We start from the raw sequence: 15,126 nt of genomic DNA on the forward strand, positions 1-15,126 counted from the left end.
CTGGTATTACAGTGCACAGTTTTTTGTGGGTTTTTCGGGCTATGTGGCCATGGAAGGCACTGCATCTAGGCAGGAAAAATGAAATGCACAAATACAGAATAGATGACACTTGGCTTGAAAGCAGTACATGTGAAAAGGCTCTAGGGATATTAGTAGACCACAAACTAACCATGAATAAAAAATGTGATACAGCAGCCAGAAAAAGCCAATGTCATTCTGGACTGCAGCTATAGTATAGATTGAGTGAAGTAGTAGTGGCATTCTTTTCTGCTTTTGTCAGATTAGGTTACATCTGACAAAAGCAGAAAAGAATGCCACTACTACTTCACTCAATCTATACTATAGCTACAATCTCTAGGTTAGATCTGTGTCTTGTTTTGAGCACCAAAGTTTAAGAAACTGTTCAGAGAATGAAGATCAAAGGTCTAGAAAGCAAGGAATGACTGAAGGAGCTAAGCATGTTTAACAAGGAGAAGAGAAGACTGAGAGATGACATGTTATCCTTAAATATCTGAAGGGATGTCAAATAGAAGAAGGATCAAGCTTGTTTCCTGCTACTCCAGAAACCAAAACACAAATCAATTGATTCAAATTATAAGAAAAGAATTTCCACCTAAACACCAGGAAGAGCTTTTCAGTTGTTAAGAGCTGTTCAACCATGGAATGGACTGTCTCAGAGGGTGGTGGACTCTCTATCTTTGAGGGCCTTGATAGAAGTTGGATGGGTATCCTTTAGGAGTGCTTCAGTTTTATATTGTTGCATGGCAGAGTGTTGGATTAAATGGCCCTTGTGGTTCTTTCCAGCTCCAATATTCTATTGTTTATGGATGCCAGTGATTTTACACAGATGCCCTTCACTCCAATGATGCTTTCATAGGAGTTCTTCTCAGTGGGATATTCTACTGCAGTGCAAAAAAGTGCAAGTATGTCAGGGAGGTGTGTGTCTTAGAAGGTGCTGTACACACTCTGTCAGCTCTTTGCAATGACCCAAATCCATTTCATTCAGAATTTTGCTGCAGACAGATAATTTTTGCCATGATTCTGGCTTAAAATTTAATCAAAAAAATAAATTTGCTCAAAGGGAGAAAATGTCCCAGTGAAAACAGGACTGAAGTTATAGATTAGTGCCTTGGTTTCTTCCTCTTTGCTGGGAAAATGATGGTTGCTCTTTCGGGCTGCAAAATATGGGAGAAGTGCAAATTATTTTCATCTAATTGTCACCTACAAAACCAACAATAGTACTTCTTTCCTTTTCTGGTCAAACACAACGTAAAGCTCACAGTCCTAAACCAACTGTGACAATTTAGTGCCCCAGACACATAGTGAAAGTAAAAAAGATATAGTTCCCCACATGACACTAGTGCATACTGTCTATATTCCTCACAACTAGATCTGATCAGAGTTGCAGTCTTGCTAGAGGGCTACATGTCCCCTACTTCTACCATACAAGAAGACTTGTACTTCAGCTCCTGTAATGCCACTCCATTTGTCATAGGCTCAGTGTAACTGTGGCCAAAAGCATCTGGAGGGTACTGGGTTGGGAAACAGAGGCAGGGACTTATGGGGTTTCTTCGACAAAACAAAAAACTTCAACAGGGCACTGTTCAAAATGTCCCATGCAAGAAGCTGCCTCTCTCATAGTGGCAAAACCCCCATCATGTTTCTCTAGATTGGCACATTTAAAAATAACATGTTACATGTGCGCATAAAAGATGGATGTTCCCAATAGCATTCACTTAAGATACATGGTAGCCTTAATGTCAAAAAACACAGCCACAGGACCAGAAATGCTCTAGAGCTGTCTTGATGTCAATAATATTAAAGTGGCACAAACTGCTCCACTCAATGTAGCATTTGATAACCAGTTATCCAGACTACTGTCTTTTAAAACGATAAAACTCGTTGAATGTGCTCAACAGTTACATTAAAAAAACAAGAATACTTCTATCTATGGGACACATCACTAACTTTATACCATTTAGCTAAGATGTTCACCAAAGCTACATTTCTCCTATCTTCCTTAATATTTATTTGAACAATGTAATAGAATCTCATGCCCTAACACTGGTTTCAAATAGAACCCCCTTTTGCTCTCTGCAGTTGATAACTTTCCCAGTCCCAAACAGTGTTGCAACAGCTGCTGGAAACCATTGCCCAATAATAAAAAGCTTTGTATTAGTTCAGCAAAAAGTAATAATGAAGTGGTTGTGAAATTCTGGAACAGGTTTACTCATTTAAATATCTGGGTATTGTATTAATTTTCACACACTGTTGTCTTGGGTGGCTCATTCAAATTGGCTATCTTTCTGGCCCCAAACTGCTCCTTGACCCCACAAAGACCTCTCCAAATGTCTTAACGGCCAAGATCTTAATCAATTCCTCCTTCTCCTCCTCCTCTTCTGAGACTCCAATTTGATTTTACAGTATAGTCTTTGGCAGCAGGTGGAAGGCTTTTCAGAATCATTTTTAAACCTCTCTTGGGTTATCAGGGTGTGTCCTCTACAGCTTGAACCTGGTCTAGCCTCCATCACTTGTGTGGCTTGGGGAGAAACACTGGTATTTTGGCATCACATTGCCTTTGTTGATGCATTAGTGGGTTATTTATGCCTCATGAGGAGGGACAGTCATAAAGCTCTTGGCTGAAGCATACAGCTGTTAATATCCAGACTGTATATATCCTCAATACTATCCCACAGAAAACAAGGTTTTCTAGAGGCAAAGAAATGGTCATTTGCTGGTTGGCTGACAGAATGAATACAGTGCGCCCGCGATATAGGCGGGCGTGCTATATGCGGCTGAGCTTATGCGCAAAGCTGTGTAGAGCTATGTGTGATGCAAGTCCCATTAAAATTAATGGGATGTGCGCCTCTGGCGTGCGTGCGCCGCCACATGCATGAACCCCATTCACTTGAATGGGGCTCGAGCATACGCGCAATTCGGCTTATGCGGGGGGCAGAACGGATCCCCCGCGTAAGCCAAGGGACCACTGTACATTTATAGCAACAGGAAAGAAAATGCTCTGTTAATTATTGCCCTGTCATTTATTAATTCTAGATAACATGTAAACTATCAACTGACTATCGGACCAGTGATGGCGAACCTATGGCACATGTGCCAGAGGTGGCACTCAGAGCCCTCTCTGTGGGCACATGTGCCATCGCCCCAGCACAGAGTTTGCCATAGTTTGTTACTAGAAAGCCAGAGGAACATGGCACTTTGCAATAAATAAGTGGGTTTGGGGTTGCAGTTTGGGCACTCGGCACCTAAAAGGTTCACCATCACTGGACTATCCCAACATGGAAGGTAGGAAATGTACAGCCCCCTAAATGTTGAACATCACCTAGCATTTCTCATCACTGGCTATACTGACTAGGGCTGCTGGGAGTTTCAATTCAACAATACCTCAAGGGCTGTACAGTTCTCAACCTTCTTTTAGATCTAGCTCTTTGTGTGCTTCCTTGTGCAACGATGGATGGTAAGGTTGTGGTGTTCCACATTATGAAAGACTTTGCCCTGTGCTTCAGGGAAAAATTAAATCTTTTTAGATGTGTATTTCAGATGCTCATTTTATAGGGCTCCTGAAATCAGACTAAATTCTTCATTGCTTAAAGCCTTTTGCGGAATCTCTCTTTTCTTCTGAAAGACAGTACTTCTTTGATAACTGAATCTGTTGCAAAAATGTGACATTACATCCAATTAAGCCATGGTCAGCTATTCAAAAGACCACAGTTAGTATAATTTTATCCTGGTTTTTTTTAATTGACTCTGACTATCTATAGGCTTTAACTTTATATAATGCTCCTTCTGTTTAAAGTTCTATAAACAAAAGAAATGTATTCATCCATTCAATACTGTCCTCTAAAACATATAAAGGGTGGTACTACTGTCCCTAATTCTTCCTTCAAACGTTTTATTTTCACCATCTACTTGATTTATATTTCCACATTTTTTTCTTATAAAAGTTGGCACTGAGCCCACAAGTCTCCTTACCCTTTCAAGTAAATTTTTACTAACACCCCGCTCCCCTGCATACAGTGTTTGATATCTTCTTTACAAAGATTCCATACCTTCATTGACGAAGAAGTCAGCTATGAAATATGCTACTTTCATTGCTGACTGGGAATGTGGTATACCTGTTGAATTCTTCCATTCATATGGATTTTTCTCTGGATGCCACTGGACACCATACACAGGGTACTTGTAAGCTAGAAAACAGTATGTTTTTCATTACTCCAATAAACATGACAGGGGCCTTCTCTTTAAAATGGGGGATTGTATAATGTTCACACTAAACATTTTGCTGTAGTAAATCCACATGAAACACTTATGATATGATGATGATGATGATGATGATGATGATGATGATGATGATGATAATAATAATAATAATAATAATAATAATAATAGAATGTACATACTGCTTTAGCTGTATGTTGAGGACAGAAAAACTATGGATAGAAAAATTTCTGGATCACCATGGTCACATCAAACCTCAACCCAAAACCATCTGTTCTTGGCCTCATACCCCATCTCAGTTTGACAGAACTAGTGTACTGACAACAGGGAAACACTGCTTCCTGCATCACTAACTCACTGTGTTTTTCCATGTTTGTGTATATATATATGTAAGTGTGTCTTTAAGTCGCCTATTGACCTATGGTGACCTCATGAATTTCAGAGGCAAGAAATACACAGAGGTTGTTTATGCCAGTTCCTTTCTCTGAAAAATAACCCACAGCACTGGTATTCATTAGTGGTCTCCCATCCAAACACTAACTAGGGCTGGCCCTTCTTAGCTTCCAAGATCAGACAGAATCTGGTGCCTTTAGGCTTCATTTAGGAGTGATCATATTACATCAATATTATAATCACTCCACTAGCTGCCAATTAGTTTCCAGGCAAGGTACAAAGTATTGGTTATTATGTTTAAAGCCCTACATGGTTTGGGTCCAGGTTACCTATGGAATCACCTTATCCCATATAATCTGTTCAAAACACTAAGGTCCTTTGGGGAACATTTACACCCAGAAAACCAGGATTAGGTAGCAACTGTTATCCAGAGGACTTTTTTTCAATCATCCCTAGACTGTGAAACAACCTACTGACAGCTGAATGTAATGTCTGAATTTAAACAGCATTAAAACCAGTCATTCTGACATGATTTTTAATAATTTTATGGACTGATTATTTTAATAAGTATTGGTCTTATATGTTCTTTTAAACTGATGCTATGAGTTTTAACTGGTTTGTATATTTTAACTGATGTTATGCACTTTTAATATGTGTTATGTGTTGCATTTTAATCTGTTGTAGTCCCCCACCTTGATCCATGGGGAGAGACCATTAAGAAAGAAATATACTTGTTGTTTTTAGCTAAGCAAGGCTCTTCCTTGTGTGCTAAAGCAATGTTCATACCAGGACTTCCCAAATTAGAGAGGCAGCTATCTTATACTAGATCAGACCAATGGCACACCTAGCAGAGAGTAGTGTTGAGGACTGACTTTAGCACCTTCTCAGTGTAAAAAGGCATCATGCTTAAGATATACCATCACTTTCCCTGGATTTATACTGAAGTTTTTTTCCCTGAGTTTTTTCCCCTTGTACTTTCAAAGGTGCAAATAAATAGCAATGATGTAGGAAATGCATATTCAAAGGTGCAGGAAATGTACACTTCACGTAGGTAAAAGGTAAAGGTAGTCCCTTGACATGAATGTCTACTTGTAACCAACTGTAGGGGGCAGCGGTCATCTCCGTTTCTAAGCCGAAGAGCCAGCATTGTCTGAGGACTGCTCTGGCTGTCATGTGTCCAGCATGGCTCCACCAAAAGTTATTACTTTTCCACTGAGAAGTGGTGTCTATTTATTTACTTGCATTTTGCATGCTTTTCAACTGCTAGGTTGGCAGAAGCTGGGACTAGTGACAGGAGCTCACCCCATCATGCAGCACCCAGGCCTCGAACGGCCAACCTGCCAATCTTGCAGTCAACAGAGTCAGTGTCTTAACCACTTGAGCCACTACATCACATATATAGTAACAAAACAATCTTCATATCATCTAGTTTTTCCACTCACATAATAATTAGAAAACTACAACAATTTTGTCCCCTAGCCTGGATCCCCAGGTCCTGTTGGACTAAAATCCCCAAAGCCCTATTAGGCAAAGCCAATTATCAGGAATTCTGGGAGTTGTAGTCTAAAAGTTAGGAAACTCAAATCTGGAAATGAGTGCCATGGAACAATACAGCCATTATAGTGGCCAAACTATTCTACAAGCACAGGACCAATTCCATTAGTTACTGCATTTGTTCGGAATTTTGTTCCACTGAACTTGCTGTCACTTTCAGGGGTGAGAATACTTGCAATGAGGTGACCTTGTGCCATGTATTTTGAATCATTGAAAAGGAAGGAAAGACAAATGAATTCAAATATTGTAGGAGTACATTATCCCTTCCTTACGTACCCTCTGCCCCCCCCCCGCCCCCCAGCACTAGGGAATCTCTAACAATGAAGAGCATTTCCATTGTTGGACAGAAATGGATAGATTTCACCAAAGATATGACAATGGCCACACTTTGGTTACAATGTCTTATTTTGTGCAGATTTTAAAAGGTGAAGAAACCATTACCTTCCATGGTGGATATGAATTCAATATTATGAATATTGGTTGTCAAGATCTTGTAGAACTCACGCAACCTCTCATTATTTGTGAAATTCTGTAAAAAAGAAAAGAAATACTATGTATTAATCTGCTTTTAAAATGGGGAATTCATAGGCTGTGCCACTGTATTTTTAAAAAGTATATTACCTGCACAGAAAGGCTCCAAAAATGAAAGTTTGAAGTCACAGGTTCGGAAGCTACTACTTGCAACAGGTCATCAGGAAAATGTTGGAACATTCTGCTGTCTTTGGCACCTTTACCAAAAAAGGCAGTTAGAGTCATATTACCTATGTGCTCATTTCTTTCTCAGATTTATAGTCTTCATAACAGGACTTTTGTGTAGCAGGACTCAAACTGTGAAACACCCTGCCAGGGGATGTTAGGCTGGCTTCGCCAGTTTTCAACTTCCAGCAGGCAAGTAACATGGTGTTGTTCCATATTCTCTCTGGTGTTTCAAACAACTCTGTTTTAAGTAGTTTAAATTATTTTAAAGGACTATTTTACACTGTTTTCAAAAGTTCTTAATGAGTATTTTGATTTGTTGCAAAGGTTTTCATTTCTATATTGTTTTAAATTGTCTTAACCATTGTACATTGTCTCAAAAGCCCTGGTATGCTGGAAGGCAATATATAAATACTTTACATAAATAAGGAAAGGGTGAAATTAATTTTTGTGGATGGTTCATGAGCCCCCTGAAACCCTTCCACAGACACTCTGATGGTCCATGGACTAGGGTTAAAACTTTCTGTTTTAGAGGAATAAAATATTAATAGATTTAAGGTTTACATCAGGAGACAACAAACCTTACATTTATGTGGAAGAGCCACAAAAGGATGATCTATATCCTTCTGCAGCCATCTTTGTGTTCTCTAACCTTGCTAATGTTAGACCATTCCTTTTAGATCAAGTGTAGGCAACTACATGGGGAAGGGGCCCATTCACTTCCACTTGCAGGCTGCACTCCCCCTCCACATACATAGCTAGCCAAAGTACTTTGGTGAATGCAAAATGGGGTCTGGGGCTGCATGTGGAACATGGGTCACACTCAGAACACTTCCTTTAGACTGAGCTATATGACACACCTGCACTTGATTAATGCAAGCAATGGAACGTTCAGTTCACAAGGACATCTTTTAAAAATCCAACATAGAACAATATGACTTTTTACAAAAGTGAATATGGGGTGAAACAGATCAGCTCTAAACACCAGCTTCCTGGTGGCTTGGGGACATGGCGTTTAGACACACACCCCCCCCAAGAAGCACGGAAGCTGCCCGGCTGCCCAGATGTGGGCTGGCTTCCAGGTGCTCCAGCCACAGGGGTTCTGTAAAGCTGTGGCAGGGCAGCTTTTGCAATTTGCCACTTCTTTTTGGGCTGGCAAAAAGATGGACTGGGGCCACGGTATGCGGTTGCTCCATCTCCAGTGCAGCTTTCTCAGGGGTGGTCTATTCCACCCCTAACTTTGGCATGGCTGGGCCCAAATTTTATTCACAATATCTGCTGTGGGTCACATTCCGGGGGGGGGGGGGGGGAATACTGCAAAACATTTTTAATAGGAAAAAAAATGAAAATAAAGCTGCCTAGACAGCAACTTCTAAATTTAGTTTTTGGATTGTAAGAATTGACTTCTTTAAATACAATGTTTTTGTTCTTCCCCTTCCAATTCTTTTTTCCAGTGTTTGGAGGGCCATGAGTATATTTGATTTCCCATACTTATAGTTGCAGATCTATTGGCTGCTTCTGTTGATAGGTCCTTTCACGATATACATTTATAGCACTACAACTCCACTTTAACTGTCATGGCAACATGGCTATGGAATCTGGGGGATTATAGTCTGGTGAGGCACAAGAGCTCTCTGCCTCATAATTTTAAATACCCCTCCCTAAACTGCAAGCCCCAGGATTCCAGAGAAGGTTGTTAAGGCAGTTAAAGTGGAATCATAGCACTGTATCTGTGTAGCATGAAAGGGCTTAAGGAGGAAACTCTTGCACCAGACCTTGGATGTGCCTATAGATCTCTACAATGGAAGAAAGCAGAGTTTAAATACTCTCTAAGATATTATTTCACTTGTAGAATTTTTAACACCTCAGGTTCTGATCCCACTCATTCCTTCAAACTCAGAAACATTTTATAAACTAAAACTTTGAGTTTTTACCTTCAGTAAAGTTCAGTGGCAATGCAAAGCCATCTGTATTAGTCCAAGTCAGCAGATTTTCCCCACTGGTGAGATAGGTGAGCAACTCGTGACCCAAGCAAGTACCCCACACTGGGAAGTAGTCCCCTCTGTCATTAGCCTTGAAAATATAATTAAAAAGTCAACTCAAAGATCACAATATACCATTCTTAGAACCAAGTATGTCCCTGCCATCAACCCCAAACAACATGGCTGGTAGCCAAGACATGCATATCGCACACCAAAACATCTGGAGGATTCCATGTTAGAGAAGGCTGTGTTAGATATGTATGTTCTGCATTGCATCTATGCAGCAATCCAGACAAGATTGCATTTACCAGAAACCACCAACACCATGGACAGAGGCATGAGCTTTGAAAGGGGAGGGGGGAGGAATGGTTTCAGAGTCGGTGCTTACTTTTTTTTATTAATATTGCATTTATTAGTATAAATGATATGGTATTTATGTCATATTGATGATTATTTAATTAATATTTATTAATAAATAAACAAATTTAGAAAGTATTGTACTTAATTGTTCAGTAAGAGTGAAGTCAAAGGCTTTCATGCCCAGCATCCATAGTTTTTTGTGTCTCTGAAGATGTCAGCCACAGATGCTGCCAAAACGTCAGGAATAAACTCTTCTAGTACATGGCCACATAGCTCGAAAAACCCACAAAAAAACTATGTTCAGTAAGAATGAAGATGTCTCCTGCTTGTAGTTTTTTGGCCAATGAATATAAATGCACACATGGTATTTCACTTTTTTAAAGAGAAAGAATAACTCATTGTTAATATACTGTTTATGTCTGCATGAGCTCATATTTAGGTCTCAGACCACATGTTCTTTTCACACTTTATGTTACAGGTTACACACACACACACAATTATACCTGCATACCACTTTTTATCAGGACAGATTCACCTCATTTAAATATTTTACAGCCAAGTCCTAGAGGTCCAGTGAAGCACATAAAGATCAAGCAAATATACAGTACACCTTTTCTTTATGCGGGGGATCCGTTCCAGACCCGCCCGCAAAAAGAAATAAACATGTATGCTGGAGCCCCATTAGAAGTAATGGGGCTTATGCCCGCGGCGCGCCTCATTACTTCTTCCGGGCATGCCGAGGCTTCTTTCGGCGCAGGCTTCCAGCATATGCTGGAAGCCGTGTATGGCGTGCTCACGTATATTGCGGGTGCACTGTATATATATATATTATTATTATTATTATTATTATTATTATTAACCTTTATTTATAAAGCACTGTAAGTTTACACAGCGCTGTACATAATTTTTTTAGTCAGACGGTTCCCTGCCCTCAGGCTTCCAATCTAAAAGACACGACACAAAAGGAGAAGGGAGTGGTGGTGGGGAATAGGATAAGGGAGTGGTGGTTGCATGAAGTATGCTGTTTTGAAACAATGCAAACATGAGTCAACTATGGCCTTAATGCATCACTCGCTCTCCCCACAAAGCAAAGAGACATTGCATTTCCAATCATTTACCTCTAGTGCTTTATGGTAAAATATCTTTGCAACCCTGGAAAATTCTGAAGTCTTAAGGTCAACACCACCTCCAGGATAAAGTATCCTAAGAAAACAAAATTTCAACAGGTTTTTTCCCCCCAAAGCAATGAATGTGTTGACTGACTGAACAGTCAAAATACTATGGCTGGAATTCTGTTTGAAGTGTTGCAGGACTTATATGTGCAGGAAACAGAACTGTGAAGATGTGCAATGGACAGACAATGTATTCAGTAGTGAGCTGCTGTTTTGTAACTACATAGCAAAGCCAACAAAAGGACAGATGCAAAACGGGACACTGACAAGGTGGAGCTTGTGTGCACAGGCACTCCTGATGTGCATTGGTTACACATCTCCACAATTCAGTAACTAGATTTCTTAGTGCCTCTGCTACTTAGCTAAGTGCATGCAAATTTACATACAGGATTCTGGCCCATCAATAAATGGACTGTAACAAAGGAAAGATTTGCAATACAAGCTTGGAAGAAAATTACATACTAAAGCTACATTTCAGTTATGTTCTCAAATTAACACTTCTTCATGTCTCCTGACTACCAGAAGGAAGTGTTATTCATAAAAGTACTATATCTGCATTTTCCAACCTCATAAGTAAGCCCAGGTGAGGTGAGGGTGTGCACACAAGCTTCACCTCCCACATCCACATGCACCAGGTTACCATGGAGATTTGCACACATTTAGTAACATCTGAAAGCAACTCTTATGTATGTTTGGACAAACAATATATACAGTATGATCTGCATTGAGGGACTCAACCACAACTATCAGAGTTCTTGATTGCGTGAGTATTATAAGACTATTTAGCCTAATTTGGTTTTCATTATTATCGCTTTTTTTCCATGTGCAAAACCATGTCTCACCATCTTATAAATATCTTTTGAAGTAGCCTAAACTGAGAGATTGGCCTAGATCATGAAGATTCAGAGCTAAATGGAAACTGAAACCTGGGTCTCTGGTGACATCTCAGATCCTAACACTACAATTATCTAACAGATGTTCATTAGGCTACTTACCCATTGATGGAATGGAAAATCTTATCATACTCTTCATCTGAGTGGATTAATCTGGAAGAAAATAACCAAAAAAAGTACAAGCAAAGATATATAGCTTCTCCACATTAAATAAAAACAGCTTTTGTACAGTAACCAAAAGGCTACAATACTTTCCCTGCAGTATACATTTAAAGTGTTGTTACATAACTCAATAGTGCAGACTTGGGGTGTGTTGCCATGAGCCAAATACATTGGTTTTCTGCTGTCCCCACAGCGGGGAAACCGGACAACTGGACCAGACAAACAGACCTCGTGTATGCTGCATGTGCACTTGCACCTTCAGTAGAAAATTATTACAGTTAATCTTCTATATCGGCAGGGATTTTTGTCCTTAATCCTCCACCATGGATATCAAAAAATGTGGGACCTCAAGTTCCATTACCAGCAATGGATGTCAATGTGTGTGCATGGTCATGTTGGCGCAGTTGCATGCATGCACCTCCACTGATGATAATGGGATGTGGATATCTGTGGATGCTCCAATCCATGGATGGCTAGCCCACTGATACAAAGGGCCAACTATATTCACCACCATCTTTGCTCCAAGTAACTCATGGCAGTATACATATTTCTCTTTCCCATTTTATCCTCACAACAATCTTGCCAGTTTAAGTAGGTTGATAGTCATTGCCAAGGTCATCGTCATTGACCAGCCCCAGGTCATCCAGTGAGATTCATGTCAGAGTATGGATTATTATCTAGATTTCTCCAGTCATAATCCAGCACTCTAGTCTCAAACTATACTGGCTTAACAAATACCACTGTACCAGAAAGTACTAATCTACTGCCTTTTTTTAGAGATGGGAAGGAAATAGACATTAACCAAGGTCTGTTTGTTTTTGAAATAAAGGTATCCAATTCGTAGTTTCCAAAATTATTAATGAAATCTCACACATCTTTCTCTTCATGAGGCAAAAACTGAACATCAGATACTTTTTCATATACACATAAACATCTACATCTAAAGAAGCCTAGCAACACATTTTAGTCAACAGAAAAATGCATAAAGAAATATGTGAAGAAGGTATACACACATACTAAAATTTGCACAAGTTTCTATGCAAGGAGGGGGGGGAAACCTCACTATCCACTATGGAACTCGGGCAGATGAGTGCTGGTGGAATTCTGAACAAACCAGCAAAATATCTGGTCAGATATCAGATGGATATCTGGTCAGATGTCAGATGGCCATATGTATACCCTTTGTTCATCACAGTCACTGACAATATTCAGCAGATTTCTGTTTTGGATTGCATCTAATAGAATTTGGCAGCATCTCACTTCAAATGGTTGCATTTAATTATGTCATGAAGCTTTTATGGACTGATATATGAGCCAATAGCTTGTGTTACCTTACCTTATTGGTACTACTCGTGCTCCAGCAGATTCCAGAAACTTCACATAAGAAGCAGCAATATAAGATTTTCCAAACTTTTCCAAGGTTTTAAAGTGAGTTTCCTGTGCTAATACCCCTAAAAGGTTTTTTAAAAGAAACATAAGGAATGTACATTACACAGCGACTGCAGACAGCCCTCCATATTTATGGCTTTGACTTTTGTAATTTGATTAATACGTTCTCTCTAGGAATCTCTAGGTCCTCCAGTGTGAATCTGCCATGTTGATCATAAAATTATGCTCAAGGACCTAGAGATTCCTAGAAAAAACACTTCTCTAGGCATCTGTAGGTCCTCCAATGTGGTTCTATGGTCACTTTCCTCCAGATACTGAACACAGAGTTGTGCTGGAGGACATAGAGATTCCAAGAGAAGTGTTCTCTCATGTTAAAAAAAAGTGTTGTTGTTTTTTATTTGCTGTGTTTCCATTTTCACGGGGTTCCTGCACCCCTAAACTCAGCAAATGCAGAGGGCCTACTGTGTTCTATAAATATAAGCTGCTAACAAAAGAGATTCCACCTCAACATTAGGAGGAACTTCCTGACAGTAAGGGTTGTTCGACAGTGGAACACTCTCCCTTGGAGTGTAGTGGAGTCTTCTTCCTTGGAGGTCTTTAAACAGAGGCTGGATGACCATCTGTTGAGGATTTGAATGTGATTTCCTGCATGGCAGGGGGGTTGGACTGGATGGCCCTTGAGTTCTCTTCCAACTCTATAATTCTATGATTCTAATAATTGTACTCAAAAAACATTTAACTTAATGTATTTCATATATATATGCAATTCCATGAATGAACAGGCTTGATGTCAGATTAATAATTTTAGGTAAATCCATATAGCAATTAAAAAACAAAACATATTTGGGAGCATTTCACATGTTACTAATTTCCTACCCAGAATAGTATCCTCTGTGAAATAGCATTAAAAAATTGCTAAATTATAAATGAAAACCAAAATCCTAGATCAGCTATTTAGTTAAAAGTACAGTTAACTAAACAGTACAATCTAGCCTGACCCGCAACCTCCTACTTTACTGGGCATCAGCCATGGCGAGCAATGGAGGTTTATTCGCCTGCTGATCAGGGCGCAGCAGACGGATGTTTCTACCCGTATCCCACCAGCAATCTCCAAAGATATAGCCATGTCAGTCTGTAGAATTAGTATGCAGAGGCATCTTGCAGCACCTTTTGAGATTAACTGAAAGGAAAGTTGGCAGCATGAGCTTTCGTAGACTTTAAAAAAAATTAACACACTGCAGAAATAATCCAGCTTGAGACTGCTTTAACTGCCCTGGCTCAGTGCTAGGGATTCCTGGGAATTGTAGTTTATTGTAGCACCAGAGCTCTCTGACAGAGACAGCTAAATGTCTCACAAAACTACAGTTCCCAGAATTCCCTTGCACTGAGCCAGGACAGTCAAAGTGGTCTCAAACTGGATTATCTCTTCAGTGTGTTTTGGGCCGCTTTGCTCTGGACCCATAACGTACTCCAACTCCCAGAATGCCATAGCCTTGAGCCAAAGCAATTAAAGAGGTGCCAAACCGGTTTGTTTCTCCAGTGTGGATGATGCAAGAGAGGAATTTTGAAAAAGCCCTGGTGCCATTACAGCCACCAACTACAACCCCCAGAATCCCATAGCCTTGAGCCAGGAGGCCATTTGGAAATCCCTGCTGGGCAAGAAGGTCGAAATGGAGGCCAGGTCCTGGAAAAGGAGGACACCCGGGAAGTCAAAGAGAGTGCGTTGGTCTCTCAGGTTGGAGAGGAAATGGATGAGAGAGGAGGAAGGAAACAGTGTTTTAAAAAAGCATTTGAAAACCTTTAGCGGGATCAAGCCGGGTTATTTCCGCAGTGCGGATGCTCCCAGGCCTCTCACTCACTCACCGATGATGGGTCTGTCGTTGGGGCTCCAGAGAGGCACAAAAGGGAAAGCAGAGGCGCAGAAGAAGAAGAGGAAGAAGCAGCAGCAGAAGCCCAAGGAGCCCAGCCTCAGCGCAGCCATGGCTCAGCCCTCCTCCTCCGCCTATTTCCCAGCTGAGCTCAACTGGGGCCAGCCCCATCCTTCTCGCAGCAGCCCCCCCAGCCCAGTTGCATCCTGGGAAATGTAGTTCCTCAGGTGCTGGGCTCTGCAGGGGCCAGGGATGGGCTGCCTCTTTCCTTCTGCCATATTGGAGAGGTTCATGGTTTGCTGCCATTGAATTCTATTTTAATGGACCACTTTTATAGGTTTCTAATTTTTTAAAAAATATAGTAAGACGCCCTGAGTCCCACTTTTAGGGAAAGGGGCAGATATCAATAAATACAACAAGA

The 15,126-nt window shown here is 40.4% G+C and overlaps 1 protein-coding gene across 1 annotated transcript; it reads right to left on the minus strand.

The window, feature by feature from the left end:
• Positions 1-319: 319 nt before the first annotated feature.
• LOC149317365 (gamma-glutamyl hydrolase-like) lies at positions 320-14,835 on the minus strand. Its single transcript, XM_089518889.1, has 9 exons — positions 14,701-14,835; positions 12,785-12,899; positions 11,389-11,439; positions 10,340-10,424; positions 8,814-8,952; positions 6,805-6,911; positions 6,625-6,712; positions 4,068-4,205; positions 320-1,175 (listed from the first exon to the last, which is right to left on the minus strand). The coding sequence occupies exons 1-9, from the start codon at positions 14,816-14,818 to the stop codon at positions 1,054-1,056; spliced, it is 963 nt and encodes a 320-aa protein (XP_089375015.1). The 5' UTR covers positions 14,819-14,835; the 3' UTR covers positions 320-1,053.
• Between the last annotated feature and the right edge of the window lie 291 nt (positions 14,836-15,126).

Source organism: Sceloporus occidentalis, unplaced genomic scaffold, assembly GCF_023333645.1.
Source record: "Sceloporus occidentalis isolate IW3139 unplaced genomic scaffold, rSceOcc1.0.p SCAF_3, whole genome shotgun sequence".
Taxonomy (NCBI): domain Eukaryota; kingdom Metazoa; phylum Chordata; class Lepidosauria; order Squamata; family Phrynosomatidae; genus Sceloporus; species Sceloporus occidentalis.